Genomic DNA, 21,403 nt, shown 5'->3' with positions numbered 1-21,403 from the left:
CTGGATATAAGCTTTTGTGTGCATGCACACTTCTTCAGATACCTGAAGAGGTGTGCATGCGCATGAAAGCTTATACCCATGAAATCCAGTTGGCACCAGCTGAAAGATCTACCCAGCAGTACCTCCTGAGATGGGTAATGGCTCTGGGGGAGCACAGCTTCTTTGCCTGCAGAAGGGACCAGCAGAAAGGACCAGGGTTCTTTGGGGGAGAAGCCAGATGACTGTCTAAACTGGTATAAGGTGTAGGCGACCGTCATTCGCCTCTTTTAGCCCCCGCGTGCTTGTTTCAAAAATATCAGGCAGATAAAGCACGCTGGGGTTGTGAACAGCAGTAATGTCATCTTCTGGTTGGCCAAAGGGATGTTATTTGCTGGGAGGGGGCCAAGTTATGGGGGAGCTCAGGGGGGAGGAAAGAATGGGGGGAAATAAAACGGCCAGAGGGAAGGAGGAATATTGGGGGTGGCGGACGAGAGATAATGAAATATTGTGAGGACCCTAAATGGGAATGGCTGTGATACCCTCTGCATTTTTGCCCTTGCTGAGAAATACTTAAATACTTGCAGCTTCCACCCAGCTATCAGCGGTTTATTAAGGTTCTCAATCATTGACGTTGCGTCGTCGTTGCATATTATAGGAGCAGGGAGCTGAAACAGCGACAAGGCTAACGCTCTGTGAATGCTCTGGGTCCCCCTCTCTCAAACTTTCCTTCCACTTTGGAAACCCCTCTCCCTCTTTTAATGCACGGTCACAATTATTGTTTTTCATGTAGGAGGCTAAACCCATAAAAGCGGGAAACAGCCAAACGGAAGGTGGGGACATTTATTTATTTTTAAATCAAGCCTGCTGCTGTTTTATTGGATTTGGCCTCTAAGGTTACTTCCCCCCACCCCCGATTTTAGGTTATGCGTAATGCTCTTAACATTTTGCAAGGCGCTTGGAGACGTCATTTGCAGCGAGCAACTAAACAACTGACTTATTATTGATAATGATAAATCCACCGAAGAATGAGCCAAAACTTGGGGGGGGGGTTCTAGGGCGAGGACTGGACTCTGCAAACACACCGTACATTTAAAGGACATGTTGTTGTTGTTGTTTAATCGTTTAGTCATGTCCGACTCTTCGTGACCCCCTGGACCAGAGCACATCAGGCACTCCTGTCTTCCACTGCCTCCTGCAGTTTGGTCAAACTCATGCTGGTAGCTTCGAGAACACTGTCCAGCCATCTCGTCCTCTGTCGTCCCCTTCTCCTTGTGCCCTCCATCTTTCCCAACATCAGGGTCTTTTCTAGGGAGTCTTCTCTTCTCATGAGGTGGCATTGGAGCCTCAGCTTCAGGATCTGTCCTTCCAGTGAGCACTCAGGGCTGATTTCCTTCCGAATGGAGAGGTTTGATCTTCTTGCAGTCCATGGGACTCTCAAGAGTCTCCTCCAGTACCAGAATTCAAAAGCATCCATTCTTCGGAGATCAGCCTTCTTTTAAGGACATACGTAGCTTTAAATCATGGGGAGTGCATTTTGGGAGTTGTAGTTCTGCGAGGGGGAAACTACAGTTCCCGTTATTGTATTTTGGGGGGGGGGTTTAAATGTAGAGTGCGCAAGCAGCCTCTGGAAAGGCACAAGAGGGGGACATTATGAACAACCAAGAAGAGAGAGAGGGGACTGGGGTTCTTGGCAGCAAATTTAGCATTCGAACAATAGCAATGCAGATTCCTGGAAGCAGGAGGTGAGTGGAAGGAATGCCTGGCATCCCATTGTCTCTCTCTCTCTCTGACTTTTTACTAGCTGCCATGACATCACTCGCTAGTTGCTTCAGAGGAGACTCTGCCAGAGATGGGGGTCTCCACACCGCCAGCCCTTGCCAGGCACATTCTCAGCTGGGCCTTCGGGTGGTACCTGCCCATTGTCCTTGCGGCTGCAGGCCTGGCACCGAGGACCAGTTGCGCTGCCAGCTTGGCCCTAGATTTAAACATTGTGCTAAACATACAATAGACCAGGGTCCCGCTATGCTGTAATTATCCCAGACTTTCTAAGCGCAAAAAATGGTTGTTCGCTTGCTCCACTCAAGGCTTTCTTAATGGCGGCTGTAGAAGTGTCAAGAGTGGATGGTACGTTTTTCCAGACTGAGATAAAACAAAGAACAGAATAGTTGTGTTTGTTCTTGTCAGGCCTACTGCACAGGGTGGTTGTGAAGACAAATGGGGTGCAGAAGGCACGCATCACAGGTGCCACCTCGTTTGAAGGGCAGAATAAAAATGTCTCACCAGTAATAAATGGTGAGTGAAGACTTGCAAATATATAAAATTTGTGGGTTGAAGGAACTCAGTATAGAGCTCAATTGCCTGTGCTAATGAAACAGAACAGTAGTTGGCAATGGATTAAACCAGGGGTAGGCAACCTAAGGCCCGGGGGCCTTCTCAATCTGGCCCACGGATGGTCCGGGAATCAGCATGTTTTTACATGAGTAGAATGTGTGCTTTTATTTAAAATGCATCTCTGGGTTATTTGTGGGGCATAGGAATTCGTTCATTCCCCCCCCCCCCCCAAAAAAAAAAAATATATAGTCTGGCCGCCCACAAGGTCTGAGGGACAGTGGACCGGCCCACAGCTGAAAAAGTTTGCTGACCCCTGCATGGCGTTCTTTGCTGTAAGGTTGCAGTTGGGTGAAATGAGCTCTGATCCACAAAAGCTTGTGCCGCAATCAGTGTCACTCCTTAAAAAGTCATATCTATGACCTTTGCTGTCGACGAATGACCAGCCACGTCTTCACCTGACATATGCAACAAACTGTGTGACTGTACTGGTCACGGTTCTGTATCAACAGAGAGGGGCAGATGGGGCTCGTCGGCCTGGGAAGGCAGCCCATCTAGGAGAAGGAAAGCTCCAGTGCTAAACCTCTGCTGCCTTCTTTGATTTACTTCAAGAAAAGGCTCAGGAGTAAACCCTACACAAATCCGGAGTGGAGTCCCTGGTATACCTCGTTCCAGGAACTCCTGCAGCCAAGCTGGTGCCAAACGTATTGTTCTGATTTCTTTGGACCACATCAGCCAGCTTGCTCCTGGAGATTCTTAGTAAACCAAGGAACCCCTTGTGGCCAGCAGGGTTTGTAGGAACATTGATGGACCTTCGGCAGGATCACCAGTCACACTAACAGGACCCTCAGCATTCAGAAATCCCTCAGATTTCATCCTTATCCAGGGACAGACTGACCTAAGTGGGTGTTCAATCCAGTCTCAGCTGAGCCAAACCTCACCATGTAGTCAAAACAAAAAAAATTCCTTCCAGTCGCACCTTAAAGACCAACTAAGTCAGTTCTTGGTATGAGCTTTCGTGTGCATGCACACTTCTTCAGATACCTTCAGATACTTCTTCAGTGTGCATGCACACGAAAGCTCATACCAAGAACTGACTTAGTTGGTCTTTAAGGTGCTACTGGAAGGAATTTTTTTTGTTTTGACTATGGCAGACCAACACGGCTACCGATCTGTAACTCACCATGTAGTGTCAGCGCCTGCTAAAACCTAAGCAGGCAAACCAGGCATGCAAATGCAACCAGAATTTTAACATGTAATTTTATTTTATAGCATATGTGTTTAGAACTGCTGGTTTTAATTATATATGGAATATCAGTTGTTTTCTAACATCTGATTTTAATCAGTAATATTGATATTAGATTCCCCACCCCCCAAAAAACCACTTAGATAGAGCTACTCAGGTGGTGCCACCCCCCCCCCCCAGAGAGAGGGCTACCAGGTTTGGGGAAATATGCCGCCCCCTCCCGCCCCCCAAAAAAACCATGGGGGGGGGTCCTAAAAAGTGGGGTGGGTAAACAAAAAGAAGAGGAGGAATCATATGGAGCAAACGGGGAAGGGACCAGGCTGGCTGGAACCCAGACCAGGAGCACTGCACACCGAAAAGCAGAGTGTCGCAGTGAGGTCCCACCGGCAAAGGATTACGTTCTTACCGTCCATTTCCTATATGTTGTATCCTACTGGTTGGGTGGTTTTTACCGTAGTTCTTGAAAAAAGAAGCATCCGAAAACTTATTTTGAAGACACCTCCCCCCTCAATAGAAGCAACAACTGAACAAATCCAGCCCAGGATGCTAAGAGCGACACGGATTTCCATTTTAAACAGTATGAAAATACAGCATTAAAAAAATAAATCCTTAGGCTAGAGTTTTGGCGGACCTCCAGAGGACTGCACAACCCTCATGGAATTGTAGACTTGGAAGGGACCCCCAAAGCGCATCTAGCCCAACCCCCGGCAACGCACGTGAATTCCAAGCACTCCGATTCTCAACGCAAAACTCTTTTATGAATTGGAGTTGTAAATCGTAGAAGGTCCCGCTGATTGGGCTACGTGTTTCCCGCGGGGCGGGTTTCAAGCTCCAATTGGCTGCTGGGCTCAGAATCCCCGCCTCCTGCTCCTCCCCCGCCCCCTCTTCAATAGAATCCTGCTCGCACCTCTTTTCTCTGTTTCGCTTCGCAACCCCCTCTCCGTGCCTCTGATTGGCCAGCGTTGCCTAAGAGGCCCAAACCTTGTCGTCTCATTGGCCAAACCTTCCCCGCAGGAGGCGGCCTTTCGGGCGCTATTGGTCATTTCTATAGCAACGGGGCGTTCCTCTTTGTAAAGAGGCGGAAGTCGACGAGGCCCCTTCGCACACGGACATTCGCGGCTCCGCCTTGAACCTAGTCCTCCGCGCGATTGGCTGGAAGGAGCTCCCGCGGGGCGGAAGCCTTCCGGCCATTGGCCCGAACTCTCGCGAAGGAGGCGGAGGCTACGTTTTGATTGGTCTGCGCCCTCAAAGAAGGCGGGGTGTTCCACCCCAGATGATTGGAGGCTCCTTCCTTTCCACGTGGGAGTAGGAGCGATGGCCATGGCGGAGAGTCAGCCTGGGCCGCCTGCCTCTCTGGACCTGGGGGTAAGAAGGGGAAAGGGCGGGGGAGGGGCGGGAATCGAGGCAAGGGTGCCCCTGAGCATGTGCAGAGGGCCTTGCTTTGATCTCTCAGTTCTTGCAGGCACGTTTCTGAATTTACACCAGCTCAGTTGCTTCATGATGCCAGCATATATTTTTTTTCCTTTTTGTCCAGCCCCATAAGTTTATTGAACCCTGTTGTTTATTGTATGCACATTTCTTTGTTTATTTATTAAGTTTGTAGACCGGACATCTCGGGGTGGCTCACGGCATAAAAATGCAAAATGAAAACGCAAAATGCGCAGTAAGAACAAAACAAACCATTTACCGGCACACCCACCCACACAAAAAAATACATTTAAAATGTTATGTCCTGTTTTTACAACGCTCTTCTTGTCGGTCTTTATGCCCTAGCTCTTGATTTTACGTTGGTTTTATTTTTTAGTGTTGTACCTTAGTAGCTCCTCTAAGAGACTTTAAATATTAAATGAGTGGTTTACAGATGCTTTTGGTTAAAGAATGCCATGCAGGGTTTAAGCCATTACCAACTGCTAATCCCAACAAATGGGGTTCTGGCTGGCTTCTAGGATGGAGGATATTAGGATATCCTGTAGGCTAGAATGAGTCCAGTTTTCTCTTCTTTTTTTCTTCTGTCCTGCCTTTTGAAAACCTTTTGGGTTCTCATTTGATTTATCTCTACGAAAGTAGAAATGGCGTTTGTGTGTGTGTGTTAAAAAAAAGCAGCATCTAAGTTCCTTATTTTTTCTGTTGGTATGTTTTTTTAATGAAGGATTTGAAATCCTGAGGACTATTTTGAAGGGAAAGGGGATTTTATACAGATGTGATAATAAGCTGTAAGTAACCTCTCATACCCAGAATAGCCTGCTTAAAGCTAATTTTGTTGGTTTGTAACTAAATAGCAAACGTAATTTTAAAAACCAAAACTTCTGTATTCTCACTTTAGAAATGAGGAGTGCAACTCTGAGCACGCTTTACTGGGGCTTGTAGAATTTTAGCTTCCCAAAATCAGGGGTGCTGAGATGTTGTAACATGACTTCGGAATTCAAAATATAGTTTGGTTGAATTGATATAATTAAGTTTTGCTCGGTAAGTAAATCGTGTGTAAAATTGCGTTGTTGTTGTTGTTGTTTAGTCGTTTAGTCGTGTCCGACTCTTCGTGACCCCATGGACCAGAGAACGCCAGGCACCTCTGTCCTCCACTGCCTCCCGCAGTTTGCTCAAACTCATGCTGGTAACCTCGAAAACACTATCCAACCATCTCGTCCTCTGCCGTCCCCTTCTCCTTGTGCCCTCCATCTTTCCCAACATCAGGGTCTTCTCCAGGGAGTCTTCTCTTCTCATGAGGTGGCCAAAGTACTGGAGCCTCAGCTTCACAATCTGTCCTTCCAGTGAGCACTCAGGGTTGATTTCCTTCAGTATGGAGAGGTTTGATCTTCTTGCAGTCCATGGGACTCTCAAGAGTCTCCTCCAGCACCAGAATTCAAAAGCATCAATTCTTCGGCGATCAGCCTTCTTTATGGTCCAGCTCTCACTTCCATACATCACTACTGGGAAAACCATAGCTTTAACTATACGAACCTTTGTTGGCAAGGTGATGTCTCTACTTCTCAAGATGCTGTCTAGGCCTGTCATTGCCCTTCTCCCAAGAAGCAGGCGTCTTTTAATTTCGTGGCTGCTGTCACCATCTGCAGTGATCATTGAGCCCAAGAAAGTAAAATCTCTCACTACCTCCATTTCTTCCCCTTCTATTTGCCAGGAGGTGATGGGACCAGTGGCCATGATCTTCGTTTTTTTGATGTTGAGCTTCAGGCCATATTTTGCGCTCTCCTCTTTCACCCTCATTAAAAGGTTCTTTAATTCCTCCTCACTTTCTGCCATCAAGGTTGTGTCATCTGCATATCTGAGGTTGTTGATATTTCTTCCGGCAATCTTAATTCCGGCTAGGGCTTCATCCAGCCCAGCCTTTCGCATGATGAATTCTGCATATAAGTTAAATAAGCAGGGAGACAAAATACAGCCTTGTCGTACTCCTTTCCCAATTTTGAACCAATCAGTTGTTCCATATCCAGTTCTAACTGTAGCTTCTTGTCCCACATAGAGATTTCTCAGGAGACAGATGAGGTGATCTGGCACTCCCATTTCTTTAAGAACTTGCCATAGTTTGCCGTGGTCGACACAGTCAAAAGCTTTTGCATAGTCAATGAAGCAGAAGTAGATGTCTTTCTGGAACTCTCTAGCTTTCTCCATAATCCAGCGCATGTTTGCAATTTGGTCTCTGGTTCCTCTGCCTCTTCTAAATCCAGCTTGCACTTCTGGGAGTTCTCGGTCCACATACTGCTTGAGCCTTCCTTGTAGAATTTTAAGCATAACCTTGCTAGCGTGTGAAATGAGTGCAATTGTGCGGTAGTTGGAGCATTCTTTGGCACTGCCCTTCTTTGGGATTGGGATGTAGACTGATCTTCTCCAATCCTCTGGCCACTGCTGAGTTTTCCAAACTTGCTGGCATATTGAGTGTAGCACCTTAACAGCATCATCTTTTAAAATTTTAAATAGTTCAGCTGGAATGCCATCACTTCCACTGGCCTTGTTATTTGCAGTGCTTTCTAATTGCGTAGAAATCATTTAAATGATTGGCAAGCGTTTGCAGCTATATATTATTTTTAGACCCATTTCAAAATGGTTTCAGAACCATTTTTTAAGGCATGGAACGTGTTGCGTTAATCTAAGCCGTGTTCACACCACACATTTAAAGCACGATGATGCCGCTTTATACAGCCGTTCACGGTTTTCCCTGAAATAACTCTGGGAATCGTAGCTCCATGAGGGGAGCAGCACCCTAAACAAACTACTGTTAGCGATTTAAAAGCATTGTGTGCATGGGGCCCTTGTCTGGATGTGGCCATGGCGTGGGTGATGGTGGCCGGATATGATTTACCAAGGGATTTTGGGGTGAGGTTCTAACAGAGAGGCCTTTTATATGAGGAAATTGTGCATTTTGCTGTTGGGAGCAGTGAGGTGGGGGAGAGGTTGATGGGGGAGAGAAAACTGACCTTCTGCGCTCCAGAGATTTTGGACCAAAACCTCCATCGTTCCTGGCCGCTGACTGTTCCTGGTTGGGTTTGTCTTCCATATCTGGAGGGCTTTAATAATAATAATAATAATAATAATAATAATAATAATAATAAATTATTTATATCCTGCCCTCCCCAGCCGAAGCCGGGCTCAGAGCGGCTAGCAACAGTAAAATGATAAAACATTCTAAAATCATTTCATTATAAAATTAATTCCAATCAGATTAATGGCAACCATTGGGCTAGAGTTCTGTGAGGATTGCCAAAGGAGGGAGTCAGGCTGTGCCCTGACCAAAGGCCTGGTGGAACAGCTCTGTCTTGCAGGCCCTGCAGAAAGATGTCAAGTCCTGCAGGGCCCTAGTCTCTTGGGACAGAGCGTTGCACCAGATCGGAGCCACGGCCGAAAAAGCCCTGGCTCTAGTTAAGGTTTGTTTAAAAACCCCTGGCTCTTTCTGGTTTGTTAAAAGCTGTGGCAGAGCGTTCTGGGGTTGTTCACCATTTTTATGGCCAGTTTGCTTCCCCTCCTTGCTTTGGGAGGGAAGAGGTGCATATTTTGAAAATTTCCCCTCCTTTCTGTTTTCCTCCTTGCTCCAGGAGAGAGTGGAAGCGGATCTGCCTGCAGCCCTCGGCCTCTTGAAATCCCTCCAAGACCAGGTGAGGGACACCTTCCTCTTCCCTTTCCCCGCAGACATCCCATCTCCCATCCCTCTTTAAGCTTCACCGTCTTTCTTATTTTGCCTCTTGCTGGGGTACAGGTGGTTGCGGTCACCCATCATGTACAGACTCTGGCGCAGAAGGTTCGGGCAGGGGCCTACCCCACTGAGAAGGTGAGTTGTTCTTGGAGGAATGTGGGGTGGGAAGCCTAATTCGCTTCTGGCCCTTGCTTCTCAGTGACTGCTCCATTTCTTGGTTTGGTAATGTGAAACAAAAAAAAAGGCAGGCGCCTCTGAGCACGTGAAGAGTGTCCTTCCCGTTACTGTGCAGGCCTCCACCCCCAGAGCTTTCAGCTAAGGCAGCCTTCCCCCAAGTTTTATAATTCTGAAGTTTGAATGATTTTATGAGGCACTGCTTTGATATATACCATATTTTTCGCTCTATAGGATTAAGACACACCCGACCATAGGACGCACCTTGTTTTAGAGGGGGAGAACAAGAAGAAGAAAATCTCCCCCTCTCTGCTCAGCACCCCTTCAGCGAAGCGGCAGGAGAAACAGAGCCCCTTCCATTTCTCCTCCCGCTTTGCTGAAGGGGTGCTGCGCAGCTCTCCCTCTCTGCTGAAGCCAGGAGAGTCTTGCTCTCCCGGCTTCAGCAAAAGGAACCTGAAGCCTTCGGAGCACAGCGCAAGTTGGTGCGCACCGATCCCTCTTGCTCTCCAGGCTTCAGCGAAAGCAACGCGTAGCCTCCGAAGCGCGGGGGAGCGCTCCCTCTGCGCTTCGGTGGCTTCGCGTTGCTATCGCTGAAGCCAAGGAGCCTGTATTCGCTCCATAGGAGGCACACATATTTCCCCTTCATTTTTGGAGGGGGAAAAGTGCATCCTATAGAGCAAAAAGTATGGTAAATATCAAATTGCCTGTTTATACGAACAAAACTTTTCTACTTAGTTTTATTTCAAAAACAATCCTATACCACTTGATTATTATTTTTTTGCAAACACCTCAAAGCCTTTTTCAGAAAGAATAAAAATGAAAATTTCAGTTTAAATAAATGTTAAAGGTGATAAAACATTCAAGAAGTAACCAGAATCAATTTTAAATGGAAAAGCAGATTAAAATACACATCAACATTCTGCATGTCTGGATAGCCTTGCCTAAAAAATGTTTTTAGCAAGTGCTGAAGGCAGCACAGGAAAGGCCCCTGCCTGGAATCAATAGGCAGGGAGTTCCAAAGGTTGGTTTCTTACATGTACAAACTGAGTACAGTGGTGCCCCGCAAGACGAATGCCTCGCTAAACGAAAAACCCGCAAGACGAAAGGGTTTTCCGATTTTTTAGCGGCTTCGCAAGACGAATTTCCCTATGGGCTTGCTTCGCAAGACGAAAGCCCATAGGGAAATCTCCGGGGACAGTGGGGAAGCGCAGCGCGCCTTCTACTCTGTTCCCGGACCTGTCCTAAGGCTTGCGGTGGGAGGTCCGGGAACAGAGGGGAAGGCGCGAAGGGCTTCTCCTCTGTTCCCGGGGCTTGCAGTGGGAGGAGGGTTTTTCCTCCCCACCGCCAACATTCAGAACAGCATTCTGAATGTTGGCGGTGGGGAGGAAAGCCCTCCTCCCACCGCGAGCATTCAGGACAGGTCCGGGAACAGAGGAGAAGGTGCGCAGCGCTTCTCCTCTGTTCCCGGGGCTTGCGGTGGGAGGAGGGTTTTTCCTCCCCACCGCCAACATTCAGAACAGCATTCTGAATGCTGGCGGTGGGGAGGAAAGCCCTCCTCCCACCGCAAGCCTTCAGGACAGGTCCGGGAACAGAGGGGAAGGTGCGCAGCCTGCTGCCCCGCGCGAGGGGCGCTCTTAAGCAGAGCGCCCCTCGCGCGGGGCAGCAGGCTGCTATCCGCAGCTTGGAGAGCCCTGCGGGGAAGTCCTGCAGGGTTCCCCAAGCTGCGAATGTCTGCGCCGCGCGCGGGGCAGCAGGCTGCTATCCGCAGCTTGGAGAGCCCTCTGGACCTCTTCTGAAGGCGGGTGGGGGGCAAAAGTCTTTGTCCCCCCTGCCTGCCTTCCCGGGGGATTTTAAAATGCTGGCGGGCGGCAGTGCTGCCGCCCGCCAGCATTTTAAGATCGCCCCGGACAGCGGAGAAGTCCTCCGCTGTCCCGGGGTTTTTAAAATGCTGGCGGGCGGCAGCGAAGGCTTCGCTGCCGCCCGCCAGCATTTTAAAATCGCCCCAGGACAGCGGAGAAGTCTCCGCTGTCCCGGGAAGGGGGGGGAAGCAAAGACTTTCGCCCCCCCCGTCGGCCTTCAGAAGAGGTCGGGGGACAGACTGTCCCCAAACCTGGTCTGAAGGCGGTTTCCATAGGAACGCATTGATTGATTTTCAATGCATTCCTATGGGAAACCGTGCTTCGCAAGACGAAAAACTCGCAAGACGAAAAGACTTGCGGAACGAATTAATTTCGTCTTGCGAGGCACCACTGTATTATGGGACTCGCAACTCCCACCTGTCCCAGCCATCATGGCGTCTCCTGAGGGATGATGGGAGTTGTAGTCCAAAACATCTGGGAGGGGCACCTGCATGGGAGAAAGCTCTCTTAAAGAAAATACCATTGAAATCCCAAGGTACTGGCCACTGATTGACTTAAAGTCTTTCTTTCCAGTTAAAAATGTCCCATTATTTCTTTTGCTGGTGTATTGGGAGGCCCCTCTGCTCCCCCATTTATATATTTAACCAAGTCAAACCAGATTGAATAACGTGTGTCGTTCCTTGATATCTCTGTGTGAATGAACTTTATGCATTAGCTTTTCTGTCATGGCCAGAATCCGTGCCACACCAGATTTCCCATGTGCTTCCAAAACCACCCCTTACTCTTTCTCACTCCCAGGGCCTCAGTTTCTTGGAAGTGAAAGACCAGCTGCTGCTCCTCTATCTCCAAGACCTCTCTCACCTGATCTTGGAAAAAACTTCCGGGAACTCCGTGGCTGACAACCCTGCCTTGCTGCGCTTAGTGGAAACCAGAACGGTAGGTGGGGGGAGGAGGGAATGTAATGAAGGTGCCTGGGGAGAGTATTCCACAAACGGGGAGCCACCCCGGAAAGGCCCTTTCTCGTCTTGCCACCCTCAAACTTCTCATGATTGAGGCACATGACGAAGGGCCTTAGATGCTGATCGCAGGGTCTGGGTTGGTTCCTATGAGGAGAGGTGGTCCTTGAGACATTGCGGTGCTGAGCCAACGAAGGCCTTATCGGTCAAAACCAGCACTTTGAATTGGGCCCGGAAACTAATTGGTAGCCAGTGCTGTCGGCCAGGATTGGCTTTATATCCTCAAACCGTCTTGTCCCGGTGAACAACCTGGTCGCGGAATTCTGCACTACTTAAGTTTCCAGACAGAGAGCCTTTTTGGTGGTGGCGCCCACCCTGTGGAACACCCTCCCATCAGATGTCAAGGAAATAAACAACTATCCAACTTGTTGAAGATATCTGAAGGCAGCCCTGTTTAGGGAAATTTTTAACGTTTGAAGTTTTATTCTGTTTTTAATGTTCTGTTGAAAGCCGCCCAGAGTGGCTAGGGAAATAATTTATTATTATTATTATTATTATTATTATTATTATTATTATTATTTCTGAGAGGGATGCAGGTGGCGCTGTGGTCTAAACCACAGAGTTTAGGGCTTGCCGATCGGAAGATCGGCGGTTCAAATCGTCGCAACGGGGTGAGCTCCCGTTCCTCGGTCCCTGCTCCTGCCAACCAAGCAGTTCGAAAACCCGTCAAAGTGCAAGTAGATAAATAGGTACCACTCCGGCAGGAAGGTCAACAGCGTTTCCGTGCGCTGCTCTGGTTCGCCAGAAGCGGCTTAGTCATGCTGGCCACATGACCCGGAAGCTGTACGCCGGCTCCCTCGGCCAATAAAGCGAGATGAGTGCCGCAACCCCAGAGTCGTCCGTGACTGGACCTAATGGTCAGGGGTCACTTTACCTTTACCTATTATTTCCGAACCATCTTCAGGGACAGCCCTATGTATAACACATTGCAGTAATCTAGCCTGGAGGTTACCAGAGCATAGACGGCAGAAGTTACTCTATCCTTGCCCAGAGGAAGGGCACAGCTGGGCCACCAGCCGAAGCTGATGGAAGGCACTTTGACCACCTAAGCCTCAAGGGACAGCAGTGGACTCAGAAGTACCCACAAGCTGTGTACCCACTCCTTCAGAGGGAGTGTAACCCCATCAAGAGCTGGCAGTCTACCATCCTTCCAGTCTAATGTCTCTCCTGCTAACGGTGCCTTGATCTTACCTGCATGCGGGATACCTGTTGATCTTTCCACCTGCGTGACCAAGTTGTAGGGTCTGCAGCGCAGTATTAAGACACTTGTTCTGCGTGGAACATCTCTGCTTCAGTCACCAGCATCTCCAGATTAATGATATATTTGACACTCACTGTTCCCACTGCCGAGCTGGATGAATTGTGGGTATGTCTCTGGATAAGGCTGCAGGCTGACCAGGGTGGATTTGATTTAAATCAAATCAATTTAAATCACAATTTAAATCACTAGTCAGTAAGACTTGATTTAAAGCACTAATCACTAGTGGTACCTCGGTTTAAGAACAGCCCTGTTTACGAACGATTCGGTTTACAAACTCCGCAAAACCGGAAGTAGTGTCCCAGTTTGCGAACTTTACACAGTCTAAGAATGGAAGCTGAACGGTGGAAGGGCACTGGCGGCAGGAGGCCTCATTAGGGAAAGTGTGCCTCGGTTTAAGAACTGATTTGGTTTAAGAACAGACTTCAAGAGTGGATTAAGTTAATAAACGAGGTAACACTGTATTTATAATCAGATGAAGGTTTCATTTTTGGAATACTAAATTTTCATAGTAGTTTTTACAATTCTATCAAAAATTCCTGATTTGGTTATACTATTAGAAATACGTAGATAATTACGAAATTATTGTGAGGTTTAATACTGTTTATATTTGCACAACTTTTCTCCTGTACTTTATTGGAAGGAGAAAAACAATCATTTCCTTAATAACAATTTAAACTATTTATTCAACTAAAATATTATAGCATATGTATCCATATTTGTTAACTGATGTGGTTAAACAATTGAAAGAAACAAAACTTAGACTGAGTTTTAGCACACGTGAAAAACTTAAAACAAATCTTTATTTCCTATAATGTAACTTATTATGTAATGTAACATTATTTCCTATAATGTAAAACTGTCTTTAGAAAGATTTTTCCTCCAAAAGCATTTTATTTTAAAAATACTATTCAAATCCAACATATAAAAAAATCGATTTTTTAAATTAATTATTTTTTTAAAAAAATATTTATTTTTATCCACCCTGAGGCTGACCCCTCCCTGTCCTTGACATCTTGGCAGGTCTTGGAGAAGATGCGTCCCATTGACCAGAAGTTGAAGTACCAGGTGGACAAACTTGTGAAGGCAGCTGTCACAGGGGCACTGGGTGAGACATACGGACATTTGCAGCTTCAGAGTGGGGAGGAGAGAGGCAATCCTGGGGGCTCTTCCGAGGGTGCAGCCTAATCTGCAATCCCGGGACGTTGTTTTCTTTCCAGGCGAAAACGACCCGCTGCGGTTCAAGCCGAATCCTGGCAACCTGATGAGCAAGGTATGACAAACGGGTGCTGGGGGGCGGCTTTGGTTCAGGAGCAAGGCCTTCTGGGTTTGCCAGAGGTATTGGTGGGCTGGCATTGGTCTGGAGTGGCATGTCCTTGTTCATTTTAGATACACAAATTAGAAGGGCCTGTTCAGGGCCTGTTGTTTGGCGGGGCCTTATTGGTGGTGGCGGCACCGTTTCTCTGGAGTTTCCTTTTCGGGGAGCATGAGAGCTTGCCTCTCCGTATATTTTCTGACATCAACCAAACGCAATACTTTTACCAGAAGCCTTTGTCTACAGCGGGACTTTACATCTGAGTAAGGTTCTGTAATTTAGCAGGGTTTTTTGTTCTTAGTTTAGAATTACAGAATTTTTTAAAAATGCAGTTTCTTCTTACATCATTACTGACTTTGATGTGTGCATTACTGCATCACTTTTAAATGAGCCCTTATGAAAATGTGACAAACTTCAAGATTTCCAAGTGGTTAAGGTGTGCCTTGTCTCAATTCATAGAATCATGGTTGTAGAGTTGGGAGGGACCACAAGATTCATGTATTCCAACCTTCTGCAATGTGGAATATTTTGCCTAATGTGGAACTCGAACCCACCACCCCGAGATTAAGAGTCCCATGCTCTACCGACTGAGCTTCCCTTTTAAGAAACTACTTAAAAGCTTAATGGTTGGTTTGTTTATTTGGTGTTTCCTGTTCCTACATTAATTCTTGTATTTGTTGGCACTCTTCCCCTCTCTTACTCTCTGGCCCATGAAGAAGTTTCCCACTTCCTTCAAGCTCCATTTTTTTGGGGTTTGATGTATTTTAAGATCAGCCTTCCCCACATTGGGTTCTGTATGTTGTTGAACAGCAGCCTCCCATCACCCCTGGCCATTGGCCATGCCGGCGTAGAATGAAGAGGGTTGCATCATTTTTAGATTGTGAGACCCTGGGCATTGAATGATTGTATTCTGCCCTCCTTGTTACATCTGCACAGTGCCTCCCCAGCAAATGCTAGATACACACCATATAAATACAGTGGTGCCTCGCAAGACGAAATTAATTCGTTCCGCAAGTTTTTTCTTCTTGCGAGTTTTCCGTCTTGCGAAGCACGGTTTCCCATAGGAATGCATTAAAAATCAATTAATGTGTTCCTATGGAGACCGCTTGCCAGGCTGGCGGTGCGGAGAAGGGCTTTTCTCCCCACTGCAAGCCTTCAGGACAGGTACGGGAACAGAGGGGAAGGTGCGCAGCACTTCTCCTCTGTTCCCGGGGCTTGCAGTGGGAGGAGGGTTTTTCCTCCCCACCGCCAACATTCAGAACAGCATTCTGAATGTTGGCGGTGGGAAGGAAAACCCTCCTCCCACCGCCAGCCTTCGGAGCAGCCTTCCGAAGGCTGCTGGTGGGGCGGAGAGACCTCCTCCCACCGCCAGCCTTCGGAGGAGCCTTCCGAAGCCTGGCGGGGGGAGGAGGGCTCTCCGCCCCACCGCCAGCCTTCGGAGGAGCCTTCCGAAGCCTGGCGGGGGGAGGAGGGCTCTCCGCCCCACCGCCAGCCTTCGGAGGAGCCTTCCGAAGCCTGGCGGGGGGAGGAGGGCTCTCCGCCCCATCGCCAGCCTTTGGAGGAGCCTTCCGAAGCCTGGCGGGGGGAGGAGGGCTCTCCGCCCCACCGCCAGCCTTCGGAGGAGGTCCGAGGACAGTGGGGAAGACGCGCTGCGCTTCCCCGCTGTCCCGGAGATTTCCCTATGGGCTTTCGTCTTGCGAAGGAAGCCCATAGGGAAATTCGTTTTGCGAAGCGCCTCCAAAACGGAAAACCCTTTCGTCTAGCAGGTTTTCCGTCTTGCGAGGCGTTCGTCTTGCGGGGCACCACTGTAAAGATTTTATAACGCCTTGGCGGACCAGGCCAAGGCTTGTGTGATCAAGAATCCCAACAACCAAACATTTATTTTAAAAAGGGAAGAATCCCGGCAAACAAACGTCGATGTGGCTGGTTGGGGCCTCGCCTGGGCTTGAACCAATTGAGGTCCTGTCAGAAGGCATTTACAATGGTACCTCGGGTTAAGTACTTAATTCGTTCTGGAGGTCCGTTCTTAACCTGAAACTTTTCTTAACCTGAAGCACCGCTTTAGCTAATGGGGCCTCTCGATGCTGCCGCGCGGCTTGAGCACGATTTCTGTTCTCATCCTGAAGCAAAGTTCTTAACCCGAGGTACTATTTCTGGGTTAGCGGAGTATGTAACCTGAAGCGTATGTAACCTGAGGTACCACGGTAATAACTAAAAAAAATGCTGGATCCTTGTGATTTTCCTCTCTTAATTGCAGCTCGACGACTCGGAGGAGAGCGAAGATGAAGAAGCCGCTGGCGGCGCAAAGAATTCTGGGAAAGGGGCGTCCAAAAGAGGGAGCAGGAAATACGTCCCACCCCGCCTGGTTCCTGTACATTATGGTATGCAATTTGGGTGGCAGTGGAGGAGGGTTGGCCTGGTATTGCTGACCAGAGCAGGGACGCGATGCTGGCAAATTTGCCCTTGCCCCACCCCAGAAGTGGCTGCAATTGTGCAGCTGGTGGTTGGCTGCGTCAGGCCCATAGCTGTCAAGCGTCCCTTATTTGGTGGGACAGTCCCTTATCCCAGCACTAGTCCCGCTGCTGTCCCTTATTGATGATGTCCCTTAAATAAGCTACTGAAGGTAATGGGGCCCTTTCTATGTCCAGCTGTCCTTTGTCAACAACAAATTGTTGCTGGTTTTTTTGTGTTGAATATATGCTATATGGTAATTTACGGACCTAATAGGTATCTGAAGCCATTTGCGCGCAACAAACTATGTATTTTATCAAAGTAATTGTTGATCCCTTATTTTGGCTGCTGATCCCTTATTTTCGAGGCTGCAGGCCCCCTATTTTCAAATCTGTAAGTTGACATCTGTGGTCAGGCCGTGTCAGACTGTTGTTTCTCTTTGCCTCAGATGAAACGGAAGCTGAGAGGGAGAAGAAGCTTCTGGAGCAGGCCAAAAAGCGAGCGCTCAGCAGCTCCATCATCCGGGAGCTGAAGGAGCAGTACTCGGATGCCCCGGAGGAGGTCCGCGAAGGGCGCTACGCTCATGCCAGCCGCCAGAGCCGAGAGGATGAGCACCGGTTAGTTTGGAGGGGTGGGGAGTCCTGGGGAAGAGAGGGGCAGAAGTCGAGGGTGTCTTGGCAAGTGGAAGGGCTGTGAGAAGCCAGGAAGAACTCGGGCTGGGTGAAGCCAAGGCCCGTCTCGTCCAGCAGCCTGTTCTCACTGTGGTCCAGCAAATGGGAAACCCCGCGAACGTGCTGCCCTCACTTGTGAATCCCAAGAACTATTACTTTGAGGCACAGCGGTGGTAAGAAATACAGTGGTCCCTTGGTTCTCAAACGCCTTGGCACTCAAAACAACTTGGAACCCAAACACTGCAAACCCGAATGTGCTCCGTTTTGAGTGCCACGCTTCCGTTTTGAGTGTTACGCTGAGGTCTGCCTGTTTATGCTATTTATTTTGCGTTTTTGCTTCTGCGGCTCTTTTTTGTTTTGTTTTGTTTTTGTGACTGTGTGGAACCCAGTTCAGCTACTGACTGACTGATTGTGTGACTGCAGTACATTGTTTATTGCTTTCATTTTATGGATCAGTGGTCTCGTTAGATAGTAAAATTCATGTTAAATTGCTGTTTTAGGGGTTGCTTTTAAAAGTCTGGAATGGATTGATCCATTTTGTGTTGCTTTCTGTGGGAAAGTGCGCCTTGGTTTTGGAACGCTTTGGTTTTGTAATGGACTTCTGGAACAGAGTAAGTTTGAGAACCAAGGTACCACTGTAGCCTGTTTGGACTCTGCTGCATCTTGTGGTGAATTCCATAGTTTAACCATGGATTCTGGTATGAAAAGAGAGGGAAGAGAATCTTCCCTCCGCACAACGCCTAATTTTCCACACTTCTCCTGATCCCTCCCGTCCCTTCAGTGTCTGGAGGTTTTGGTTTTCTCAGAGCGGAGCATGGGTGTTGCAAGGGAGTCTGGGGGCTGTTTTCAGGCAGAGGGTGGTGCATGCTGGGAGATCGAGCTTCCGGGCTCCACGCCAGACCTGCAAAAGCCACAGGCCCTATGGGAAGGTTGGAGAGACTGCCTTTCGAAGCATAGGACTTGTTAGCCAGTCTAATCCAGCCCCTGTTGAGTGCAGAGATTCTGCAGTTTGAGCCTCCGTAGCTGCTGGCTGCTTTAAGAAAAAAAATCACATTTTGAAACAGTTTTCAGAAGATGTCTGAAAGTAGGCAGGGTTGATTCCTGCCAAACCCCCTAGTGGCAGGGAGTTCCACATGGCACTAAAGGCGCAATCCCTAGTGAAGGCCGACCGGACCTCAGGGGTGCTGGGAACTGCCAGAAGTGCCCCCTCAGAGGGTCTCTGGATATCTCTTATCAGGAATGAGACTTGTGCTTCCCACAGCCACTGGTCCCGCCTCTGAGCCGGTCTTCCGGCCAGGAAGATGATCTCCATGTTCAAAATGAGCAGTGGGGTGTGTGTGTCCAAGAGAGATCCTTCTATTGGTCCATAGCGGCTGGTGGAGCAGCCACATTCAGAGGCACCGTACTTGCTAAAGCCTTGAGTTTTGGTAACAATTTTCCCTGCCTTCCCCGTGGCTTCATTCTGCAGAACGAACTACGAGGAGAGCATGATGGTCCGTCTCAACGTGACCCGGAAGGAGAAGGCGCGCCGTCGACGAGCGGGGGACCTGGGCTCGCAGCTCAGCTCCCTCACCCACTTTGGGGACATCACCGCGTTGACCGGCGCAGCGGCCCCATCAGGAGAGGTGAGCCGTGGGTGGGTGGGCGGCTCTGGCATTCATGCAAGTCCCGCTTTCCGAACTCAAGTGCGTTCGCTGGAAATTGTTTGTGATGCGACTGTTTGCATAGCGGATTGACGGTTTCCATTGATTCCCATGGGGAAATTTCTAGTGCGTTTCCGACTGTGGGAACTCTGGGAATTGTAGCTCAGAGAGGCGAATAGGGGCCTCCTAACAACTCACTAATAATAATAATAATTAATACTTAAACCCCACTCACTCTGGAAGGCTTCCAGCAAAATATTAAAAATACGATAAAACATCAAACATAAAAAACTTCCCTAAACAGGGCTGCCTTCAGATGTCTTCTAAAAGTCAGGTAGTTATTTCCTTGACATCTGATGGGAGGGTGTTCCACAGGGCGGGCGCCACCACCGAGAAGGCCCTCTGCCTGGTTCCCTGTAACTTGGCTTCTCGCAGGGAGGGAACTGCCAGAAGGCCCTCGGAGCTGGACCTCAGTGTCCGGGCTGAACGATGTGGGTGGAGACACTCCTTCAGGTATACTGGACCAAGGACGTTTAGGGCTTTCAAGGTCAGCACCAACACTTTGAATTGTGCTGGGAAACGTACTGGGAGCCAATGTAGGTTTTTCAAGACCGGTGTTATGTGGTCTCGGTGGCCGCTCCCAGTCCCCAGTCTAGCTGCAGCGTTCTGGATTAGTTGTAAATAACAAAGCAGTAGGCCTGCTTTGTGTAGGTGAACCACAAAGCTAAGGGTCACTTGACGGTCTGCTTACGCAGCTAACAGCCAATTCAAAAATCTCTGGCTGCGCCTCAGAATATGCGATTTAAAATGCTGTTCGATGACAGCCTGCAGTTCCATGTAAGGTTTTCATGTTTTCTTTCCTCGCATTCCCGCCTTTCAGGATTCGGGCCCCCAGAGGAAGAAGAAGAAAAAGGTCGGCATGAAACGAGGAAAGCAGAAAAGAGGTGAGTGCCATTGAAAGATTCTGGTTTTCTTTGCGAAGCGAAGCTCACCCTCGTCCGCACAGAGGCCCTATCGTACTCTACACTTAAAGCTCTATGATACCACTCTTGGGCAGCCCGGAATTTCCTTGAAGGACTCCTGGGAAATGTTTTTTGTCAAGCGTGCTGAGAATTATTCCTTTCCCGGAACTACAGTTCCCAGTGTGCTTTAACATTCAGTCCCTCTTTCCAGGGAACTCTGGGAATTGTAGCACTGTGGAGCAGGGGTTTCCCAGCAACCCTCAGCGCCCTTAAACTACAATTCCCAGGAGTCTCTGGGGGAAGCCATAACTGTTTATAAAGTTCTGGGGGTACTGCTTTAAACGCATGCTGCTTGATGTGGCTGATGAAAAGCAGGTTGGTAAAATTTGCACCTGGAGGGTACAAAACAAAACTTTTCTGGAAGCTGTTCTGTAGCGCCTGAGCCTTCCCCCTCACCCCATGTCACCCTTCTTGATGCCAGTTCCTCACAGAGGTCTAGCTGCATGAGATAACCCATGTACACGTGCTAAATCCTGTTCTCTCCTCTATACTAACTCACTCTTTTTTCCTCTCTCTTTCTCTTTCTCATTCTACTCCATCCCAGGTTTCCGCAAGAGGCGATAACCCCCTCACAGTACTTGGGACCGATCTCTGCAACCCCCAATATCTCAGGATTTTTCACATCCATTAGATTTGGTAACAATAAAGCTCCTGCGCTCGTTTCTCTTTTCCCTGTCAAACAAAAAAGATTTGTTGTGTTTTTCTTTCCATCTTGTGAAGGGAGGGTGGGAGAGACCCATCTGCAGGAGATTTTCATGGGGCGGAAGGATCAGAAAGAAAGCTGGGAGCAGGCTGGTTTGTCTTGCACCAAACAGAGAAGAAGCAGGGAGGCAGTATGGTGCATTGGTTAGCATGTCACACTACTAGGGTCTTGGGAGACCCACAGTTCAGCCATGAAGCTTTGCTGGGTGGGCCTTGGGGCCAGTCACTGCCTCTCAGCCCAGCCCTACCTCGCAGGGTTGTTGGAATTAAATGAGGGGGAGAACTTGGAGAAAAATAGTTGGGGTATCGATGCAATAAATAAGAATAGCGTTTTTGTTTCTCCTCATATTCTAGAAACTTGGTCTGTTTTTTCCCTTTGAAAATGAAGACTGGGAACCTGGGGGGGGGGTCTCCCCGACCCTCAGATACCCATGGGGGATTTGGAATGGAAATCAGCACAGTTAAATAATATATTTTTCACTCAGGTCCGTAACCACTCGATCCCTCCTAACACTTGATCCCCATGCGCCCCCCAACAAAATGTGTGCCTTGCTCCCCTCCCTCTTTGCTCGCTGTCAAAAGAGGCCTGTAAATTT

General features: G+C 48.5%; 1 protein-coding gene across 1 annotated transcript; it reads left to right on the top strand.

Annotated features, from left to right (window-relative positions):
• Positions 1 to 4,796: 4,796 nt before the first annotated feature.
• NGDN (neuroguidin) lies at positions 4,797 to 20,804 on the top strand. Its single transcript, XM_083707048.1, has 11 exons — positions 4,797 to 4,918; positions 8,599 to 8,658; positions 8,760 to 8,831; positions 11,528 to 11,665; positions 14,027 to 14,111; positions 14,224 to 14,276; positions 16,576 to 16,699; positions 17,218 to 17,386; positions 18,909 to 19,065; positions 19,964 to 20,027; positions 20,650 to 20,804. Exons 1-11 carry the CDS (start codon positions 4,868 to 4,870, stop codon positions 20,667 to 20,669), a joined length of 993 nt encoding a protein of 330 aa, XP_083563174.1. The 5' UTR covers positions 4,797 to 4,867; the 3' UTR covers positions 20,670 to 20,804.
• The last annotated feature ends 599 nt before the right edge of the window (positions 20,805 to 21,403 follow it).

Source organism: Podarcis gaigeae (assembly GCF_964106915.1).
Source record: "Podarcis gaigeae genome assembly, chromosome: 13".
NCBI classification, from domain to species: domain Eukaryota; kingdom Metazoa; phylum Chordata; class Lepidosauria; order Squamata; family Lacertidae; genus Podarcis; species Podarcis gaigeae.
This window is presented reverse-complemented; position numbering and strand designations above follow the sequence as displayed.